The 23,115-nt window shown below is 52.5% G+C and overlaps 1 protein-coding gene across 3 annotated transcripts in view; it reads right to left on the reverse strand.

Moving 5' to 3' along the window:
• The window catches only part of Rab11fip4 (RAB11 family interacting protein 4), a 113,686-nt gene that overhangs the window by 74,504 nt on the left and 16,067 nt on the right, over positions 1-23,115 (reverse strand). For 2 of the 3 annotated variants that reach the window (XM_052755640.1, XM_052755639.1), the window contains exons 2-3: positions 11,472-11,559; positions 9,982-10,070 (exon numbers count right to left, since the gene is read on the reverse strand). The exons of the other annotated variant lie outside the window; for it this stretch is intronic. In XM_052755640.1, coding sequence (XP_052611600.1) covers positions 9,982-10,070; positions 11,472-11,559 — 177 coding nt within the window. The remainder of the gene's footprint in view (positions 1-9,981; positions 10,071-11,471; positions 11,560-23,115) is intronic. 3 annotated transcript variants of the gene reach the window in all.

Raw genomic sequence — 23,115 nt, forward strand, 5'->3', positions numbered from 1 at the left:
CTGTGGCTTCATGGAATTGCCCTGGGGACTTCAAAACACAGAGGTCGCCTCCTGGGTCAGAGGCGCAGCCTGAGTATGGGGACTCTCACAAGCTCCCAGGTCAAGCCCCGAGGCTTGAGGACACTGGCTTAGACAGTGAATTTGTGTTAGAATTACCTTAGAATTACCTGGGGAAGAGAGAGAGAGAGAGAGAGAGAGAGAGAGAGAGAGAGAGACAGACAGACAGACAGACAGACAGACAGACAGAGAGAGACAGACAGAGAGAGAGACAGACAGAGAGAGACAGAGACAGAGAGACAGAGACAGAGAGACAGAGACAGAGACAGAGAGAGAGAAAAGATAACTAAGTAAATGAGAATCTCTATGAGGAAGGACTCAGCTACCTGTGTTTTCTTGACAGCTCCTTCCTGATTCCAGTGTGCAGCCAGGCCTGAGAACAATGGTTCAGGCTGTGGTGTGGTGTTTCTGAGAGCTAACCTCTTGCATGTGTGCATGCATGTGCGACATGCTTTCCCACATGTGTCAGAGCTCCCTGAGGAGGGGAAGTAGGAGAGAGAGAGAGCAGGTTCACAGGAAAAAGGGGGTCAGAGTATGCATGGTCTGTGAAAGAACACATGCTAAAGGGAGACAACATGGCGGACACGTTAACAAAACCAAAACATTTCTCTCTACCCGGCTCAGAAAAGATGGAACCTATGTGCCCACTCTCTACAGCGTCATGGAGCCCTGCCATAGTCTAAGTCATAAAAATGCACCCGAGCATCAGGGTGGGGCTGTCCTGGGGGAGAGGTACCTCAGGCCAGCTCAGCTCAGACTTCCCAGGGGATGGTTAGAGCAGGAGGTGAGGGGCTGGATGGCTGGGGGCAGCGCAGAGGGCTGGGCTGAGTGAATGAAAAGGGCCTCTATACCTGTACTGCTCGGCCCAGCCGTCAGACTCAGAGTTCGACCACTTCCTAAAGATATTCTTCTAGAAGCTCTGAGCCTTAGATAAAGCAGGGTGTTTTGTTTTTGGAGGGAACATTTGTGGGAACAAAGAAAAGAAGACAGGGAACACACCCAAGTGGAAACGATCAAGGACAGAGCCTTCTGAGCTATGAACTCTCCTCTCATGCCACACCACACACATGGGATGCCACCTCCGAACCTCCAAGCTCTGCAGAGCTGCAGTACTGTCTTTCTGAAAAAAGTACTCTTAGAACTTAAAAGTGCAGTCTGTCCTAAGTGGCCTTAAGAATATGTTTCCGGGTGGATGGATGAAGGGATGTGGTCTGGGATGTTCAGGGTCTACGCTGAGGGATCCGAGGCGTTCCCAGGCTGGGCACAGGCTTGTCCTGACAAGATGGGCTTTGGCAAAGTCTCCTCTGAACAGGAGCAGAAGACATTTGGGATCTGAGTCGTCCCGCCCCCCGCCCCCAGCCCCACCTGCTTTGCTACTGTGTACATTAGGGGAGGGAGGCTGAGTAAGCACAACCCTGCAAGGGCCCCAGGACGACCCATAGGGGTGCCCCTCTTCTTCTACCTTGTGGGTCCTGGTGGTGGGACCCAGGTAGTCTTGGCAGCAGACGCTATCCACTGAGCTACCTCAGCAGCCCAAGGGAGAAGGATTTACTTACTTTTCTTTTATATGTAGACATGTTTGTCTGTGTGTGTACACACGCGCACTGCACATGTGCCTGGTACTGGCAGAGGGTGTGTCAAATCTGGAGTTAAAGCTGTGAAGGTCATATAGGTGCTGGGAACTAAACTTGGGTCCTATGAAGAGCAGTAAGGAAAAAAGCCTCTTAACTGCCAAAAATTCACACCAAGAAGTCCCTTTTTTTTTTTTTTTTTTGAGACAGAGTCTCACTATGTAGCCTTGGCTGGCCTGGAACTTGATATGTAGACTAGGCTGGCCTGGAACTCACAGAGATTCGCCTGCTTCCACCTCCAGATACTGGGATTAAAGGCATGTGCCACCATGACCTGCCGACGTCCAACATTATTATAATCCAAAAGAGAGGTTCTAACTTCAGCCTCTCAATTTTGACTTGGAGAAACCAGCAACACCAGTGTCAACTGGTGGGGAGCTGGGGTGCTGGGGAGCTCAGGAGGCAGGGTGCTGGGGAGCTCAGGAGCTGGGGTGCTGGCTCAGCAGGTAAAGGCACCCACCACCAAGCCCAACAACCTGAGTTAGAGTCCCAGGACCTACATGGTGGAAGGCCAGAACTGACTCTGTCCCCAGACTTCCACATGTCCACTGTGGCATAGGTGTACCTGTGTGGACACACACACACACACACACACACACACACACACACACACACACACACACACATAAATAAATGTAAAAACAGTAAAACCAGGGGGCTGGAGAGATGGCTCAGTGGTTAAGGTCTCCTCCTGCCCTTTTAGAGAACTAGAGTTTGGTTCCCATTCTCCATGTTGGGCAGCTCATAACTGCCTGTAACTCCAGCCCTAGGGATCAAATCCCTAGGGGATCTTCTGGCCTCTATGGGCACGTGCACAAACCCACACATATATACACATAAACAGAATAAAAATAAAATATTTTTGAAAAGGATCTAACAAAATCTTGATGAGCTTCTCAGAGAAGAATTTGGTGGGTATATCAGGTTACTTGATACTTGTATCCTTTGTACGACAGTTTGTACTTATGGGACTCTTTCCTTAAAAAGCATCAGTGTGTATTTCAGCATCTGCAGCCGTTCAGACGCAGAGGCAGCTACAGTCAGCACCTTGCATTGCATGGTTAGGAAACAAATGCTGGAGGTGTGGCTCAGTGGGAGAGCAAGCGCTTAGCATATTCTAGGCCCTAGGTTCAAGATGGTTCCCAGCAGCAAGCCACACCAGCAAACAGACCAATGAGAAGGCGGCAGTACTGGACACACCCGGGCTTGTTTCTGTGTCCTTACTCCTAAAGTGTGAGCTGTAGTGGGGATTTGCATAGCATCTGCACTGCTTTGGTTATTCCAAGGAACCTAGGGGTGACAACAGGAACATCAGAGAATGTGCATGGGCTGTATACAAATGCCATTTAGACACCGTGCTTGAGCACTCACAGGTTTAGGTCTCCTTACTGGTCCTGGAATCAATCCTCTGCAGATACCAAGGGTTGTTTCTAACTCAAATCTGCTGTCGTGGTTTAAAAACAGGCTTAAGGCTGGATGTGGTCATGCACACCTTTAGTTTCAGAACTCTGGAGGTAGAGCAGGCTGATCTCTGGTCAACCTGGTCTACTTGGCCAGGCTAGCCAACGCTACATAGAGACTCTGTCTCTAAATAAATAAACAAACAAACAAATAAGTAAATAAATGAATAAAGACACAGACATTAATCAAATAGAAGCAAGTGGACATGGTTGTAGTCGAATAAAACTTTATACAGTCAAGTCTTTAATCCACCTTCTACTCTTCCATTTTCTGTATGTGCTATCCAGTTTTCTCAGCATCATAAACTGAAGTGACTATTCTCTTTGCACCCTTGTCAGGGTGGAACGAGGTCGGCTGCCCATGTGTGGACCTGTCCTGGGCTCCCTGTTCTACTGCTCTGTCTGTCTGTTTTCACACCAGGACCTTGCAGCTTTGTAGAACATTTGACGACTGTGGGGAGAGAGACTTGGGTATAAGTATGATTATTACATTGCTTCTGTTAATCCTCAAAATTATCTTAAAATGGGTGTGTCAACCACAGGGGATACTAAGCAATGAGTTGTCCTTAGTGGTTCTATTGAGAGGAGACAGGAGAGGGAGATTGCAGCGGCGTGGTGACAAGTTAGATGGTACTGAGCAAACAGCACTTGGATATAACACCGTCTTTGTATCATACAATTGGTAAAATACAATCGATACAGTCTTCATGGCTGCACTCATTAAAAACAAAAAAATTCTCGAAAAACCAAAAAAAAAATTACATAACTATTACAAATCAATTTTTAAAAAGATTTATTTCGCCGGACGGTGGTGGCGCACGCCTTTAATCCCAGCACTCGGGAGGCAGAGCCAGGCGGATCTCTGTGAGTTCGAGGCCAGCCTGGGCTACCAAGTGAGTTCCAGGACAGGCGCAAAGCTACACAGAGAAACCCTGTCTCAAAAAACCAAAAAAAAAAAAAAAAGATTTATTTCTTTTTATTTTATGTGTTTTGCTTGTATGTATGCACGTGCACCACATGTATGCAGTGGCCACAGAGGTCAGAAGAGGGCACTGGATCACCTGGGACTGGAGTTAGAGAGGGTTGTGAGCTGTCATGTGAGGCTGGGAACCAAATTCGGGTCCTCTGGAAAAGCAGCCAGTTCCCTTAACCACTGAGCCACCTCTCCAGCCTTAAACATCTATTTTAAGTTGGATTGGTGGCTCCAGTCTATAATCCCAGGTCTGGGAGGTTGAGGAAGAAGGATCACTGTTATTTCAAGGCCAGACTGGGCCACGCAGTGAATGCCAGGCCAGCCTGGGCTTCATACTGAGTTTCAAAATAGCTAAAGCCACAGAGTGAGACCTTGTCTCAAAGAAACAGTAGCAAAAAAATCTGCACATTCTTTGCTATAATGATTCCGTTTCTAGTTATCTAATCTTCTAGATGCTTAGAGAAACACGGGAGGATACAGGTCTCGCCCTGCTGTGAAGGAGAGGTACTTGACAGGCCCTGCTCCTCTGGCATTACTGTCACCCATAGTGCACATGGAACCACTTGAAGAGTAAGATTGAGGCGGTGACTGCCACCGGCCCAGGCCCCCAGGAAGCCCAGTGCAGATCCTCCTCCCGGCTGGAGCAGAGGGCGCCCGGAGAAAGGGATGCTGAGGACGTTTTAAAACACAAATACCAGGCAGCCTGTGGCAGTGGGCAGAACAGATGGCCCAGAAGAAAGGCACACCTCACAAAGGTCTGGAGGTGAGACAGAACACAGCCTCCCCAGGAAGTAAGTAGATGGAGGCTGGAGAGATGGGTCAGAGGTCAGGGGTGCTTACTGTGCGAGCATGAGGTCTGAAGTTCAGCTCTCAGACCCCAGCACTCATGTTACAAACTGGGCATAATCCCAGCCACACCCGTGACCCCAGCACCCATGTGACAAACTGGGCATAATCCCAGCCACACCTGTGACCCCAGCACCCAAGTAACAAACTGGGCATAATCCCAGCCACACCTGTGACCCCAGCACCCAAGTAACAAACTGGGCATAATCCCAGCCACACCTGTGACCCCAGCACCCAAGTAACAAACTGGGCATAATCCCAGCCACACCTGTGACCCCAGCACCCAAGTAACAAACTGGGCATAATCCCAGCCACACCCGTGACCCCAGCACTGGGGGAAACAGAGACAGGAAACTCCAGCTCCAGGTTCAGGGAGTGACCCCGCCTCAAAGGGATATCACTGATCGAAGCGAACACTGGCCTCCTCTGGCCTCCACCAAGCACACACATGTTCACACAACAAAATTAAAGAGGAGAGGGTTGGCGCCACCCGTTTTGGGGTGTGAGACACACTACAGTGAGAAGCAGGAGGGACCCGAGGTTACATTTCATCCCAGGTGAGGGGGGGCCACACGCTGCAGCTGTGGCCTGGGGTTCTGGAGAGAGAACAGCAGGGAACTAGCAGGCCGTGGCTGTGATAGGAGAGGGTTGTGGGGAGCAGAGCACTGGAGGCTGCAGCCTATGAGGGCACCAGGGGTGACTTGCTGGCCTGGGCTCAGGTGAACGGTAACACCAGATCCTGCCATTGGAGGATGCAGGAGGAGCAGGTGGCCGGACACCCTTCTGGTTGATGGGTTCCCTATTAATCCGCCTCTGTGGGCGGATGACCAAACACTCAGCATCTCAGCGCTGAGCTAGGTTTCACTTCACTGTCTGCCAAGGGGCGATGGCAGCCCCCGGCCAGCATCCTCTTACTTTGATACCTGTGGGCCCATGTCCCCCCAGCTCCCCTCACCATATGGAACGGGGGCTCCACAAAAGGCAGACCCTTGGAGCAGACTGGGCTCGGGAGGGACTTATCCTGGAGACACCATCCCCGGACACCTCTGGGCATCCTCCCACCAGACCGGCATTTCCTGATTGAGAAACACGTGCAACAGCATGTTCGGCGGCACTCAGTGACGCTTTCCCTGACAGGTGGGACAGGCTCTGAGGACAGTCTTCTGCAGTCAGACTCCACTGCTGCACAGGCATGCTTAGAGAAACATCCAGAATGCACTTGCCCAGCTCAAAGACCCAGGGTGGTGCCCGGCATCAGGCGCTCCATGGGACCTGGAAGAAGGGTGTGGCAGAGGCCTACTGCACAGCCAACAGGAAAGCATTTTACTGACTCAAGGGGACTCCAAGCCACGATTTTAGAAGTGACATCCACACCCTAAAGGGTTCACCTCCCTCTACTAAAGGTGCTCAGCTGCAGTCCTGACACCCAGCCATGTACCATCGTCTACCTCCCCAAGCACCACTGCTCAGATCTGTATTCCCCAGGGACACACTGGAAATCCAGGGGAACCAGAATCCGCTAGCTTCTTGGTCTTAGCCTCAGGCTGACCCCTAGGGGACAGCTGGAGTACAGCAAGGTGCTGGGTGCCCGGCCCAGAGCATTAGGGTTTGCCTCTAGCTGGCCCCTTTGAAGATCCTGCCTCCGAAGAGCTCTGGTTTTGCCCCATCTGGCTGGTTTGGTGACACTTAGGAGCCCACAGGAAGGAGCTGGCCCAGGTCCACCATCCTGTCCGGTTCAGCAGAACAAACCAGGTCACCTGCCATGTCCACCACCTCAACTGGGTGCTCTGGCTAGTTGAGCCACTTGTTAGCCCCAGAGCTGTGTGGACAGAAAGAGGATTCCCAGAAGAGCCCCAAACACACTCACATTATACAATCCCACGGGAAAGAGTGGGGGTGGCTATGATGTCTGACCCCCCTCTTTCTACCTCCCTGGAACCTCTGGATTTTGGAAAACAACAACAACAAATACATCACTTTACAAAAACATTCCTTCTTGGGGGGTCAGGACCTCCAACCCTATTTCTCTTTACTAAATGCACCATCTTTTCTGGCCGTGGTTGTGACAGCATGGGTTTCACAAAAGCAGCTGGAGCCACGGGAGCATGCCCCTGCGCCTGGGTAGCCCTGGCCTCAGTGCTCTGTTTCCCAATGTCTCAGCACATGCTCCGTTTTGACACACTTTTGAAACATCGGAACCCAGGGGTAAAAGGGATGAAGAAGAGGCTTGGGGGTTGGGGGCAGGGGTTAAGTCAGACCTAGACTGGTTGAGCAAGTCTTGCTTCACAGCCAAGGAAGCTGCGGCTCTGATATGTTGAGGGGAACTTGCTGAGGCTGCACGGCTGGCCAGTGGCCAAAGTGAGGTATGGACCCCATTTTAAATGATGGTACGGTCTACTCACTCCTGCACCCTCCACAAAGGCCGGACCCCAAAAGACTCCTGGGTCACTTAGTGTCTGCCATGTTGGGGGTTCTCGCTCCCAGATCTGGCCCCAAACGCATCCACTCCCATGCACTGGGCCCAGTAAGACAGATCTGGAGCCCTCAGCTTGCACAGGAGCCCCAGTTATCCTGGCCCACCTCGAAGGGGTCTCATGTTGAGCACAGTCTGGACACCTGACCCCTACCCTGGCCCCACACAGGCTGTGGCTTTAGTCTCTGCCACCTGCCGACTGTTACATAAAATTTACAGGTGGCCCCTGGTGTGCGTGACCAGGCCTCTGTGCTAAGCAGACCAGACCAAAGGAGCCTGGTTTATGATGATGTTTCATGCCATTAAAACTGAGACTAAGCTCCTATGTGACCTCCCCAGAAACCAGGAGAGTTTTAGCTGGCACAATAAGGAAATCCCCTGCTCCCTTAACCCTTTCAAAACAGCAGTCTGAGGCTGGCCAATCAGCTTTTTGTCCCTACTATTCAGTTTCCTTGTTCCTGTGATACTTAACACTACGTGCTTAAGAGATCTATAAAACAAAAAAGCCTCTAACCTGTAAGCCCACTTGCCCAGGGACAGATAACTTCCTGGAACGCTGGGGGCTGTTCATGTAAGACAACAAGCTGGTGTTTTGACTTCTGTAAGTAAGCTTGGTTGCCCCAACTGCACAGGATGTGTGCTTGATCCCATGAAGGAGGGAGGTGCATAGGCAGGAAGTATGTCAGGATGCATGCTTGCCCCTGATTGGATGAAGGCAGGAAGTATGTAGTCTCCTGGGTTTTGCCTTTATAAGTCTCTGTCTAATGTAATTTAGGGCTATACTCTGAGCATGAGTCTCAGGTATGGACCTGGCCAGTATCCGTGGTCCTAGTCAGTATTTAGTAAAGCCTCTTATGTATTAAAATTTATTCATGGTCAGATTGGTGAATCTCTGAACAACCCCAGACCCGTAGCAGTTCCCACCTTACAAGTCACTGTTCCTGCCCTGGACCTGTGTGTTAGACCTGCTGTCTCTGTGGCAGAGGCCTAAGAAAATAAAGGAAGGGAGAGAGGGAGAGAGGAAGAAAGGACTTATTTTGGCTCATGGTTTCGGAGCCTCCCTGGGGTCCATTGCTTGGAGCCTGAGGTAAGACAGAGCAACATGGTAGCAGGAAAGTGTGCCAGAGGCTGCAAATCTCTTGGTGGCCAGGAAGCCTGCAGGGATGGGGAAAGGTGTGTATGTGTGGGGTGGGAACCTGGTCTGTCTGCTTTCCCCTCCTTTGCCCTTTTATTCCAGCCTGTGGGATGGTGTTGCCCATTTATCCAGGGCAGATCTCCTTTTAGTTAACCCTCTCTGGAAACACCACCCTGTTAGGATTCTGCCACTCCTCCAGCTGTATGACCGCACATGCGCGGTTCAGTAGCTAAGCAAGGGGTCTTACGTCTTACATCATCCGTGCGCTGCATGATTATGTAATGTGCGCAGCATGGTCACGCAATCTGTGCATCCGAGGTGTGGCTCCCTAAGCCCACAGGTGCATGTGCAGGAGAATCCTTAAAAAGCCGGTCACAGACCCCTCCCCTCTCTTCTGCTCTCTCCTCCTCCCCCATCCCTCCCTTCTCCTGCATATGTCTTTCACAGACCTGGTCACCCTCTTCTGCCCCTCCCCCCACCTCCTCCTAATAAAGCTCTGATACTGGGTTTTGTCGTGTCTCATGACCTTTCTCCCACGGTAACCAGAGCCACGTATTTAAAACCAACACACGCCCCATACACACCCTGACATGGCCCTTCCTTATCTAGGTGCTTCTCAATCTGGTGAGGCTGACAGGATCAATTGTGATAATCTAGGTAAACAATTACCACCAGGCTACACCCCAGCCCTGATCATCACGATCCTTAGATTATTTATACTTTTGACAGTGCCTTGGCCTTCTCCAACAGTCCGCTTGGCCACCCTCAGCATTATGAGACCCCTTATAGGTTCCCATCCCCCAAGTCCTGCCCACTGAAGCTCACTTGGACTCCACCACCCGAAGCATCCAGAGATCCTGGTCATCAGCTAGTGTGGTCTAGGCTTCTTTCATTTCCAGGGGGAGTGGCCTCAGGATGAAGTTCTAACCCAGAGTCAGACAGGTTCTGGAGCTGACTTGGATGAGGAACCAAAACAGGCCTCTTCCAGCAGGACAGTGCGTTTGCAAAAACAGTTCTGTGACTCAGTTTCTCCTCAGCAACACTGGTAAGTTGGAGGAAGATACTACGTGGCCCCAGTTCCTATTCCACCATGCCTCCCTAAGGGCTTCACTGTGCCTGTCCCAAAGTGATGTCTTTTTTCTTTTCTTATTTTAGCTTGAGACAGCCTTGCTATGTAGCCCAGGCTGGCCTCAAACCTGTAGCAATCTCCCTGCCTCAGCCTCCTAAGGGCTAGGATTAGAGGCATGTACCCAGCTCTCCCAAGGTGGTTTTTTGACTTTGACGCCAGAGGGCCATCAGAGGAAGTCCCAGTCCTTGGAGATGCCGCAAAGCCAAGCCCCGGTGCCAATGGCAAGAAGGATAGAGAGCCAAGCGCCGGAGGCACCGAGGCCATCCATGGCCCTTACCTGCTCCACACAGTCTGGGATCTCCGGAGAACATGGCAGGGTCCCCGCGCTCTCCACTGACAGCACGTCCTTCAGTAGCTCCTCGCACCCTGTGGACAGACAGACAGAGAGTGGTATGAGCCTCAGCCCGCATGGCTCATCTTCTTCTCACTAATGGGCCTTGGAGGGAACTGATGGAGGAAACAGGTGGCCCATGTCTCCAACACACTGTCAGGGGAGGAGATGCCCAGCTATGCGGGGCTGGTTCAGGGAACGACACAAGGTGTCAGGAAGGCACCTGATGAGGAACTTCTTCTGTGGGACTAATCCCAGTGGGGACACAGAGAGGAGACACAAACGCAGAAGCAGGCTGAGTGCAGGGAAGGACCTAGGCTGGGAAGTCCTCCCCTCTGTGTACAGGGGCTACCTGCCACGTTCCCTACCGACGCCCTGCTCCGAAACTCTAGATAGGGCCATCCTCTAGATAGGCTCTGACACCCTGCTGAGCCAGTTACACAGGTGGACCAGGGGCTCAGCACAGGCACAGGGCAGGAGTGGTCTGAGCCGGTCCACAGAACCAAACAAATCACTGTAGACACTTAGTAGGCTTTCTGTGCTGCCTCAGTTTCCCCAGCGAACTCTGTTCCCCTCTCACTTCTGTTTCAGAATTCTTGCTCCTTTCCTACTTCCTGGAACTCCAAGGACGCTGCAGGGATGAGTCGCCCAGACCTCACCACAGGAGGGAGAGCCTGGCTGCCATCACAGGTGACAGGACTTCTCTGGAAGGAGCTGCATGTTCTCCTGGGGCCAGGGGGAGGCCTCAGAAGTCCTCCTGGCCACTCAGGGCCCGGAGGGAGTGTGATGGAAGATTGAGTACCAAAATTCTGATTTTTACGAGTTTCTCAAAACTGACCTTGGAATTTTGAAAAGGAAAACAAACAAACAAACAAACAAAAGGAATGGGGGAAGGAATGAATTAGGAAGGGTTAAGAGGAGAGAGGGCAGTTAATAAATAAGGGGCCCCTAAGAGAAGAGAGACATGGCAGCCAGCTCCACCCAGTTGTGGCCAGAACTGGATTCATTTGACTATTTTTTCCCCTCCCATTGCTGGCTAGGGAGCCCAGAGCTTTGCACTAGTTAGGCAAGCTCTCGACCACTGACTGAGCAAACCCCAACCCTCCCCCTGGAGTGGGAAGTCGAGGAAACTCCTCTGGAGCATAGCCATGCCAGCAGGAGAGGGGTGTCAAGAGGAGAAAAGCCGAGAAGAGCAGTTCTCCAGAGGGGGGGATACGAGAAGGGCAGAAAGGCCGTCCTGCCCCTGGTGATGGAGCCCTGTGGCAGGGGTTCAGAGAGAGAGAGCGCCACGGCGCCATGCACTACCCACGCCCAAGACCTTTCCCTTCAGCCCCCACGGGTCACTAGGAACAGAGTCCATTTCTGGGACCCACCTGGGCTCTGGGAACCCCGTGTGCTGGCCTCCTAGCCGGATAGGACCCCGAAGAGGACCTCACCTTTCATGGCGAACACTCCTCGGCAAAAATCCTTAAAGTTGATTCTGCCCAGGTCATTGGGATCCAAACACTTCACAAGTTTTTCCACCTTTGGGAAGGAAAGAGGACAGGCGTGAAGCACCCTGGACACCCCAAAGTCCAGGACACTGGGGCAGAAGGTCGAATGGAGGGGGGTGGGTCTCGCCAATTAAGCCAAAAGGACACCAGTGTTACCAACTTGGTCTTTTCGCCTGGGATCATGTTATTCCCCTCTGTTTAAGACTCACGTAAGGAAAGGCAAAGAGGGCCTCATCCGTGTAGGGTGTGGTCCCACAGGCTTCTCCAGACCTGCTCCAAAGACAGCATACTGAAAGCCAGTACTCCGCTACCAGGTTCACGGTGTGTCTATTTTGTAGACAGGGTCTGGCTATGTAGCCCAGGCTAGCTTAGAACTAAATTCTCCCGGAGCTACGTCCCCAGCCTATGAAGTTCAGCTTCTTGACTTTTTTTTTTTTTTTTTTTTCCAAATTAGCTCGTACCTTGGTAACAGCTTTGCAAAACGCTCATTCGGTCCTTCAGTCATTTACTCATTCATTAAACAACTGGTCACTGCGTGCCTCCTACTTGTCTGATACTTGACTAATGTGGATGGTGGTAGCTAGCTAGTTACACATGGTCACATGGATACACACCCACACTCATGCACCCCGTTAGGCAACATCTCCCTAGTCATCATCATCTTCGGAAACCATCATCCATGGCAGGGCGAGGCTTTTGGTGACACGGTGGCTCTGGGGTTACCCGTGCTTTGTAGGTAGTAATAAGCCCGATAAACTCAGTGGCTCCCTGGTGAGCTACACCATGCAGAACAGGTGTTTGTGTCTATCTTCCTCGGGAAAAGGTTTACAAAACAAGGACAAGCTCTTTCTGGAATTCCCTCTGGCTGTGCTGCAGGTGATGGTATGAGAGCATGCTGGGAACACAGATGTAGCATGCAGGACAGGAATCTGTCACTGTTGTGGTGTTGGCACCATCACAGGCAGGCCTGTTCTCAAGCCCACTCTGCTTGTCACATGTGGCAAAGCACAGGCAGGTGGGAAGACTCATCTGCTCACAGACTGTCCTCCTGCACATCCACAGCATGGCAATTGCAGCAGGCATCTGAAGCCCGGGTCCCCGCAGTAATCCAGAATCAAGGACTGGGTCCAGTGGGCTTCAGTGAGCACAGCTCCTACCACAGCTACCTCTCCATCCCCGCTCATGGTGGCTGTGTGTACCTCTATTCCAGCTAGCCTTGCTTTTCCACTCTGCGGAGTCTGAGACTGAGGGATAACCCAGAGGCTATGCAATGTCCTAAGATGTTTCTGAACCTGGTACCTAGTGGACCATCCCTTGGATCCAGGCATCCCCAACTCTAAGGGTAGGATGCTATCGCAGAGGTCCAGAGAGACCCATAGCCCTGTGCACTACCCATGGCTGTGGAAGTCCCAGCCCCTTCCCCTCAGCCTCCATGGGGCTGTAGAATTCCACGGAAGAGGGAAGAGGCTTTTTGCCAGCTCAGGCCTGGCCAGAGCACCCCCAGCATTACAGCTGTCAGCCGGACCCCACCCCCACTACCACAGAAGCCACTGACATTACCAGGCAATGACATGGCTTCTGAGAACAGTACTGCCCAGGTGCCACCTGCAGGCTCCAGCTGGCCACCCTCCTCCTCTCCTCCTGCTACCCCTCCCCGCCATACAGAGAGCCTGTGAATGTAAGGAGGGCCTGGGACACCCTGACCCCCACCTTCCCCCTCCCAGCCTCTAGGACCTTACCCCTACACCCCTACAGCCCTCCCCAGGGTCAGGGGCTATGCCTTAATTATTTGGGGAACAAGCCCAAGGCACTTACTCCAGAGTGCTCAGTGGCTGAAGGTGAACTATGAGGCACAGCAGGGTCTTTAATCCCCTGGGTCTGGAGACATCACTGGGCCAGGCTGTCCATCCTCTGAATTCCAGAGAAAGCTAGTACAGAGGTGGGGGCTGGGGAGTGTGACTGATGACAGATACATAGATGTGAGGAGGGTCTAAGAACCACCAAATAGTCCACAGCAGTGGTTCTCAACCTTCCTAAGACTGTGACCTTTTAATACAGTTCCTCATGCTGTGGTGACCCCCAACCATAAAATTATTTTTGTTGCTACTTTGTAGCTGTCATTTTGCTACTGTTATGAATCATAATGTAAATGTCTCATATGCACCCCTATGAAAGGGTCTTTTGACTCCTCAACGGGGTCGGGACCCACAGGTTGAGAACCTATGGATATACTCCAGGATACAGTTAGGAGTCCCAATTTCTATGACTCCCTTCTCTACAGCCACTCCCACGAAGCTCTCAAGGACGGCAGTCCTGGGGCGGTGGCCACGTATACGATAAGACAGCTTTGTGGAGACAGTATGATTGGTAAATTTTTATATCACATGCAGTTAGCATCCATAAAGACCACAACAGTGGTTACAATGGCTTTTTAAATAAGACTCTAGCAGCGTGGTGTAGAAAGGGGTGAAAAATCCTTGCTAGGCCCACGAGGGCTCCCTGTGAGCCATTGAAACAGTAGCTGCTATGACAGTCCCCATGCTAAGGTTGAGGACATTGAGGATCAGATAAATTAAGCCCCTTACGCAGTCACCAGCAGTGGCAGCTACTGAACCAGGTCTTCCTGACCCTAGAGTATCAGCGGCTGCAATCTACTGCTACTCTGCCCTATGCAAGGTGTGTGGCCTCTGCTGGGCCAGAGCCAGGCTCTCACCGGCCTGTGTGTGTCAAGTACTGATTCAATTCCCCTAACTCTGCCTATGAAGACAGCTCTAGGCTGGGGGTGTCATTGTGTGGGCATGTATGTGCAAGCCCTGGCCTCTCTCCCTAACATGGTCAAAGAAAGATAGAGGCGCTGTATTTGAAGTCAGCCTAGGCTACAAAAGAGACCCTGTCTCAGAAAACAAGCAAAACCCAAACACACAAAACCCTAAAAACACACAGAAAGGGAGCGGGCCTGGGGGGTGGGTGCACACCTGACTTTGACACTGGGAATCTGCACTGCATCTGGAGCCAAGTCCCAGGAAGGGGAAGGGGCTCGCTCCTGGCAGGGAGCACAGCAGATGACACGAATACCCAGCGGGTGTGGATGTCACGCAGTCCTGGGCTCCTCTGGCTCCCATGAGAGGGGAAAGCAAGCTCCAGACCTGGCAGGGATGACAGGAACAGCTGAGTGCGCACAGCTGGACCAGCAGCTTGCTGCCAGGGGAACTGGTGCCTCTGCTGCCAGAGAACTGCTGGTCTTTCGTACTGGGAACCATCCAGTTACCAGGCTTCCCCTTCTATTTCTATTGCTCCTCTCTTCAGGCTGAGTTTCTCCATTCATCACCCACAGTCACATCTTTCTGATGGAAGGATGCTGTGAAGCTGTGAGCCACACTGTGGTCTGCTTACCAGCAAGATTTCCCCCTGACCCCGGCTGGCCTCCCACACCTCCCCCATGCAGGCCCAGCAAGCCGGCGAAGGCTAAGCAGAGGTCTCAGCCGCCTCTTTGAACAAGGAGATAAGCAGGCTTAGCTGTGGCTCTCAGCACCTCGAGGCGCTGAATAAATATTAGCCGTTCCTACCAGAGCAAGTGCGGAGGAGCAACTGCCTTTGTGCCGGGCACTGTTCCGTCTCTCTCTAGACAGCGTTGTTTCAGCCTCCCGGGCCTCTGGATCCCAAACAGAATTCTTGTTCCCATTTTACAGATGAGGAAATACGCAAGGCTCAGGCATTCAGGGTTAAGGGCATACAGCCATGAGGAGGCAGCTGAGCCCAGGTGACCCCCAGTAATTATTGCTACTGAAATAATTATAATTACTTATACGTTCAGGGGCTTGCTCCAACTAGAGAAAGAACAAAGCGAAGAAATTTTGACTAGAAAAACTGGCACCAGTACAGGGAACCCTTGCTTAAGAATTTGAATATTAAAGAAAAAATTACCGCTAACAGAAAGGTTGCCAGCTAGCATCCCAGACCGACTGCAGACTTCAAATCTGTTACGGAGATACCCACATTAAAGTTGGAGGAAGAAGGGCGTGGTGGTAAGTGCCGTAACCTCCAGCCCAGCCTAGTCCGCACACAGAGACCTGTCTCAAAGCAAACCCCCCAAACACAAATAAAACCAACCAGGGTGAGCCGGAGCAGGCACCCCAAATTCCATCTCTCCCACTGACCACTGCCGAGCACGGCATGAAGGACTTAGGGAGATAGGACTGTACGAGGTGAACTGAGGGAAAAGAGAAGCTTGCATGGGGGGCAGAGGTATCTTTACTTTTCCTATTTCCTGTGCCGCAGACGTGAAGAGGGAGGGCTCTAAAGGAACCCTCTTCCTGATGCAAAGCTGGGGACAGTCCCATCCGAGACACAAAATGAGGAAGACACCCTAGTTGCTTCTTTCTCTCTCTTCTTCCTCTGTGTGTGTGTGTGTGTGTGTGTGTGTCTGTCTGTCTGTCTGTCTGTCCAGTCTGTCTTTCCCACAAGGCAAACTCAGGTCCCAAAGCTGAGTGGTGGCAGCAGCCACACAGTATGTGAGCATGGCGTGGTAGAGCAGTGGGGGATAGATAGTCGGGTGGGGGTGAAGTAGGAAAAGGAGGCCCTGGGAACTGGACAGGGCGGGACACTGAGAAGGCAGAGCTCGGGAGTGGATGAAGACCCTTAGAGCGCGGCTGAAGTCCTGAGCCCTGCCCTGAGCTGCAGAGGTGGCGAGCTGGTCAGTTCAGAACTGAGCCGCTGACTGAGGAGTGGAGCGGCCCAGCCCCGGTGTGCATCCTTTGGGCCCTGAAGAGCATGGCAAAGGCTCTGGGGTCTGAACGGACTAAGTTAGAAGAGCTGCTTAGAGGACAAGTGGGGACGCCAGGCTTCCACCCAACTGGACTAATTTCCTAATTAAAAACAAACCCACACCATGCTAACACACACACACATACATACACACACACACACACACACACACACACACACACACACACACACACACACACACGTTATTATTATTATTATTATTATTTTTACATTATTATTTTTAAAGGGGAGGCTGGAGAGGGGGCTCACTGATTAAGAACTGGCTGCTCGTCCAGAGGAACAGGGTTCAATTCCCAGCACCCATATGGTAGGTCACAAACATCTGTAACTCCAGTTGCAAGGGATCTGCCATCTTCTTCGGGCTTCCACAGGTACTGGATATAAATGGTGCACACATATACACACAGGTTAAACACCGGGACACACACAATAAAAATAAATAGGGCTAGAGAGGTGGCTCCATGGATAGAACACTGGTTGCCTTACCAGATGACCTGGGTTCAATCCCAGCACCCATACAGTGGCTGACCCAGCTGTAACTCCAGTTCCAGGGGATCTAACTGTGTCTTTGGGCCTCCACAGATACCAGGAAAGTGGTATATAGACATACATGCAGGTAACACACCTATATACATAAAATTTTTAAGAAAGTAAGGGCTAGAGAGATGGTTCATGCAGCTGCTGACCCTAATGATTCTGTCCTCAGAAACGCTTTAGGAGTAGGGGAGCAGTCAGAATGGAGGTCTGAGGACTCAGGTACCGAACACAGAATGGGGGCAGCACTGGTCCCTGGACCAGTGGTACAGGGTGCTGGGAGCCAGCTAGCCGAGGGGAAGTAGGGAAGTAGGTACAGCGAACAGCAAAGGGAGCAGGGAGAGAGGGGATCCAGCAGGGGCAGGTGGCCTGGGATGGCTGAAGCAAAACAGGAGGGGTTGTCCCTGAGATCTGAGGCCTGAAGCTGGAGATACAGCTGAGATGGGAAGCTCTGAGTTAGACCCTCTGCATGAACTGGATGTGGTGGTCCCTTGTAACCTCAGCACTCAGAAGGAGAAGGTCAAGGTTATCCAGGGTCTGAGGATCACACTGGCCAGCAGGCTGGCTGCATGCTTTATCCCACAGAATGACCTTCTAGGTGTCTGGCACCTCCTCTTCCTCTGAGCAGTGGTTCTCAACATGCAGGTCGTGACTCATTTGACAAACCTCTGTCTCTAAAAATATTTACATTGCCCTTCATAACAGTAGCAACATGACAGTTATGAAGTAGCCATGAGAATCACTTTATGGTGGGGGGGGTTCACCACAGGAGGGACTGTATATTAAAGGGTCACAGCGTGAGGAAGGTTGAGAACCACTGGTGTAGAAAAACAGCTGGTCCTTCCTCTCTCCTGCCCTGGCCTCCTCCATCATTAGAGGAGGCCACACTCTCAACACCCCTGGCCTGGCTCTTCCTGCAGGCCAGTCTCTCCTCCTACCACCCACCCAGAGGGCTGCGGCCCTCCTCAGGGCCCTCGGGGCCCAGCTGCTTGTTTATCCACTTTCCCAGGCAGCCCAGCTGCCTGGTGTCAGGCACACAATGAGGCCTGTGTTCTAGAGTCCAGGAGACAAAGGGTGCAGGCAGCCACTGACCTCTCTCTCCATTAATTCTCAGGGAGGGAGGGAGGGCAGGGGGGCTGGGCAAGAGTTTTGGCAAAGCCAGGTGCAGACAGAGCGAGCTAGGGAAGAGTTTCCAAAGAAGGTTCTGCCAGTCCCTACACCCCGAGCCAGGCTGAAGAGTCCAGTCATCCCCCTGTCAGGTCCTAATCACCGATCCCAAAGCCTGCATGCCACGAACACCGAGAGCATGACAACTGTGTGCCAACAGCCGTATTAGCCCTCTAAGCCCATTTCTAATCGTCTAGAGTGCTGATTCCCAGGGTCAGGGTGAGGACCAGCAAGTAATGAGCATTATAGACATGCTAGGTGAGGATGCGTCAGGAGCAAAGGGTACTTAAGAGAGATGGAGAGTAACACATCCTGGCAGGAACTGGCAGAGGTAGACCGGTTTATAACTCCACCATCAATCTCCTCCATAAGGAGTCTTGGAGATCTCTCTCCGTGTGCCTCAGTTTCCCTGTTGGAAAATGAGAGCACTGAATAACATTAATACCAGCCTTGGGAGTCTATGTGGTTGGAATATCTCCCCGGGGCTGTTTGGGGTGCACATGAGGCCAGTGAAAAGATGAAAACTAGCAAAACAGGGAGGGAATGAAGGGACTGGAGAGAAACCAACCTCTCCCTCCAAGGCAGCTGCCCTGGGCCCTGCAGAGGCTACTCAACCAAAGCCCCAAATAACGACAAGAACTGAAGAGCCTGCTGCCCATCTTCCGTTCCTCCTGGGAAGGGCAGCCTTGGTGGGGCCTAGGGGCCCATCTCCTGTTCGACCAGGTGCTTCAGGGTACCTCTGTCAGGGCCAGGAGTTCTGATTGGGCCAAACCTGTCAGGCGGACTCCTATCTCTGGCCAGTGTTTGGTTTAGGCAAATGTATGCTAAACCTCTGGTCAATGAGAGGGGAAGAGAAATCTGCAGGGGGTTCTGATGGGGGAAGGGGTGAGTCATACTGAGAGGCTGCATCACAGGCTACATGGGGGAAGATCAATGGAAGGAGGCTTCGTCCTGGATGATGCCTCTGAGCATCAAGGAAGTAGTTTGCGCCCTCTCGATACATAATGCATACATACATACATGCATGCATGCAGGCCATTTGCTCAGCATTTGAACCACGCATGGGGTTTCGGTTCCCAAAGCTGAGGGTCCCTGATGAAGAACTCTCTGGGCTGGAGAGATGGCTCAGTGGAGAAGAGTGTCTGTTGCCTACACATGAGGACCTGAGCTTGGATCCCAACAACTGTGTTGTAGAAAGCTGGGCATGGCTTGCACGTGCACCCCCAGTGCTGTTGGGGATGGAGTTAGGAGGATCACCGGGGCTTGCTGGCAACCAGCCTAGCTCCGGGTTCAGTGAGAGACCCTGTCTCAGAGGAATGAGGAAGAGCGACAGAGTAGGACACCCCCCTGGCCACTCCTCTGGCCTCCCTGCACATGCACAGGATCTGGTGTCTGCACATTCGTGTGTGCACCCCCCCACACACACACATACACCAAGGACCGCTGGATAAAAAGATGGGGACAGAAAGAAATCCCGCGAGTTAAGGTGCTCAGTGCATGGTAAAGAGGGACCATGGGGCATTGGGGCATCTCTGGCTAGGGTCAGGTGTCAAGGAGACTTGGTACCATGGCCCAGACCTGGCACCATGGCCACCCCGTCCTGGGCAGTGTCGCCTCATCTGAGCTACAAGCTGGAGCCTTTTCAAGACTCCGGGGTGTCCAGGTGTGACCAGCAGCCCCTCAATCGGTCTGAGCTGCTACAGTGAAAGTCCCTCTGGCCACCCACGAGGGCTTTGTTTAGCGGCTGAATAGTAATGAGAAGGACAGAAGTGTGGGTGGCCCCTGAAGAGGACCGCCTCTGCACGTCTCTGTCTGCTGTCCCTGCCTTCAGCAAACACGTCTTCAGCCCCACGGGGAGAACGACAAACGCCCAGGAGGCTCCCCGGGAAAGGACCGATACCCTGCTGTACATTATGAGTAAAATAAAAACAGCCCCAGGAAGAGCCTAAAACATGTAGATGACTGATCCTACTCCCCCGTGTCTGGCTGTATGTCACTCCTGGTCTCTGCGGTAGACGGAGCTGGGCTGGAATCCCCCCTCTTCCGTTCACCAGCTGCGTGAGCAAAGACCAATGACTCACCCTCAGAGCGACATTACATGCGGGGATTTAGAAATATTCAGGCTCCAGGAAAGCAGCACTACCCGGGCCACGGTGCTGCTCTCAGCACAACTATCTCCACATGCCGGGTGCCTAATCCTCCTGCGTCTTCACAGGAGTTTCCAATCGGCTGCATTTAAAAACGGAATTGGATCATCTTCAAACTCAAGCAGGGTGCGGCGGCAGTAAAGCCGTTTAATTCTTTAAAAAGGGAAGGCCCACAGTATTTCAGGCTCCATAAGACAGAAGCTGCCATAATGTCACCTCTAAGAGGAGATGGTTCCTGAATCCTGACGGCGGCAGGAGCTCAAGGGAAGCAGAGCCCAGAGGGCTGGGGACGGCACATGGGGCCAGCCAGCAGAGGTGGCTGTGCTGGACCGAAAGGGCGGACATGAAACATGCAGCTATGGGAAACACCAGAGGGACCAGGGAAAAGATGGGTAGAACAAGAAGATACGGGAGGGGTGGACATAGCTCAGGCAGGCTCTAGTGGTACCAGTTAGGTGGGGGCCCAGCAGCCACTTTAGTAGCTGGAGGACATGGAGGGCGGAAGGCTGGCCATGGAGAATGGCCAGGAAGGCACTATCTCCTCTGGTGGGGGTGAGGGTAGGCATTGGCATGGGCCCAGGGACCCAGGTTTGTACCTAGGAAGGTGCTGGAAGCTCATGATCGGAGGGGAGAAGGCAGAGAGGCCATGATGAAACCACCACAGTCCAGAAGAGGAGTCAGCACCATGTGGGGATGGAAAGAAGACAGCATTTGCTTTGCTTAGTGTGACGTACACAGGGAGGCCAGGTGGACTGCTGGGGGTCATTTCAGGGGTCTGAGTAGAAAAGGAGATGGTGACTGGTGTGCCTGGGGGGCACTGGTTTGGGTCAGCCAGGATGGTATGTCTGCCTGACCACGAATCCAGGTCCCTAGGGAACTCTCAGACACAAGGTGCTCCTGGCCAGTCTACCAGGAAAGCTCCGCCTCCATTTGCCTCACTAAGGACACTGACCTCTCTCTCTCCAGGGACAGAATGACAGAAGAGGGAACTTGTCTTAACAGGAGGACAGGGGTGGCTCTGGCAGAACGTGAAGGAGAAGGCTCTGTCCTTGCGGCCACAAGCACGGCCTCTTCTCCCAGTCACCCAGCCAGCACCAGGCCCCAGGTGTGCTATGAAGTCCACAGGGTGCGGGCAGCTGGGTACAAGGCACAGGGATGGTCGAGAGCTCAAAGGCACAGGCTCCAGCGCCTGTTCTCTCTGTGGGTTGGGAAGACATGGAAACCTCCGCTCCAAGCTGCTGTCAGAACAGAGACTGGAGATGCTGGACCTCTTGGCTGGGTGGAGGTTCCCATTCTGCCAGGCTGGAGCCTGAGACTGCATTTCTGCCCTTTTTTGGCAGGGTCTCAGGTAGCCAAAGGTTGGCCTTGAACTCCTTATCTTGTGTCTACCTGTGGAGTGCTGGGATTAGAGCTACTTGCCACTCTGCACCACTTTGCTTGGCCTCATGCAGTGCTGGGATCAGAGTGAGACCAGCTGAGCCACATCCCCAGCCCTCTTGGGCCTGCCTTTCTAATGTCTCCTAGCAGAGGCCCATCCCAGCCATCCAGGGCCAACAAAACTCTAGCTGGCACCTGTGGACCTGTCCTGAATTCTGAAGTCGAGCGAGTCCAGGAGAGAGTGCAATCTATGCCCGCTACTCGGATCTTTGGGGTGCTAGGAAGGTTAGGGGTGACAAGAGCAAAGCCGTGCTCACCTCTGGGGACTCACCCTGTAAGGGGAGGGACACCTGTCCTTGGGCAGTGCTTCTGCAAGGGAGGGGCACACTGGAGGCCATGGCATGGATGGTGTGGTTCCTGGTGTCCTGTAGCCCAGTGTCAGGGCCCCTGTGGACACTGCTGATTCTTGGAGCAGCTGCTCATCCTGGGGTTCGGCTGGAGCTTCTCCCAAACTCAAGTGAAATGCCCTCCCTGGCCTTCTTTTCTTCCTCAGAAGTTGCAATTAGACCAAAGACCTCACAGCCTCCCGGGAATTATGTTTTTGCTTCCAGGGCAATGTAAAGTAACGGCAGCTCCAGCCAGGAGCTCCGGTGCTGTTCGTTCCACATGATAAATGAAAGACTACAGGTTCTGGGAGCCCACAGTGGAGTTTCTAAATCTGTGGGAGCAACGCAGCCTCACCACCCACCCAGACACAAACACCAAAGCCTCCCTGAGTCCGGGGTTTTCTCCTGTGAAATGGGCAGGTTGCAAAGGCCACCTCAGACTGTTACCATGGAGACCAAGAGGATGACTTGAAAGCTATTGCTTATTAAGGGTCCTACGGGAATCAGGCAGGCCCCTCGGAAGGCTGTTGGGAGGAAGATGATGTTCTGTTCACTTGAAACCCCACAGGGGTTCTAAGTGGAACCTCACTGTCTGTAGGCCATGTAGAGGACCTGTCCCCACCAGTCCATGGGCCCAAAAGGCCTGTCTTAGTTACTTTTTGTATTGCTCTGATAAGAAGACACCATGATCAAGGCAACTCATAGACGAAGGAGTTTATTTGACGCTTACAGTTTCAGAGGGTGAGTCCGTGACCATCACGGTGGGAGCATGGCAGCAGGCAGGCAGGCATGATTCTGGAGCAGTAGCCGAGATCTCACATCTCGATCCCCAAGCATGAGGCAGAGGAAATTAACTGAGAATGGTGTGGGCTTTTGAAACCTCAAAGCCTGTCCCCAGTGACATATGTCCTTCAACAAAAGTCACACCTCCTAATCCTTCCTGAACTGTGCTGCCAACTGGGGACCAAGCATCCAGGAGCCTATGGAAGCCCTTCTCATTCAAACCACGAGAGGGCCCATTTCCGAGAACCTCTCTGATGGGTTCACAACTCAGGCCTGCTGGGGACACCAAGGTGACATCTCAGACTTCTCAGAAGTGAAGAGAGACTAAGCTGGCCCAGCACTTCCCATCTGTCATCCCTATGAAGCAAGGGGAGACTATGGGCCCAGTTTCACTCATGAGGCAAGCTG

The sequence above is a fragment of the Peromyscus californicus genome, unplaced genomic scaffold (assembly GCF_007827085.1).
Source record: "Peromyscus californicus insignis strain IS unplaced genomic scaffold, ASM782708v3 Scaffold_3__1_contigs__length_106647218, whole genome shotgun sequence".
Lineage (NCBI taxonomy): Eukaryota > Metazoa > Chordata > Mammalia > Rodentia > Cricetidae > Peromyscus > Peromyscus californicus.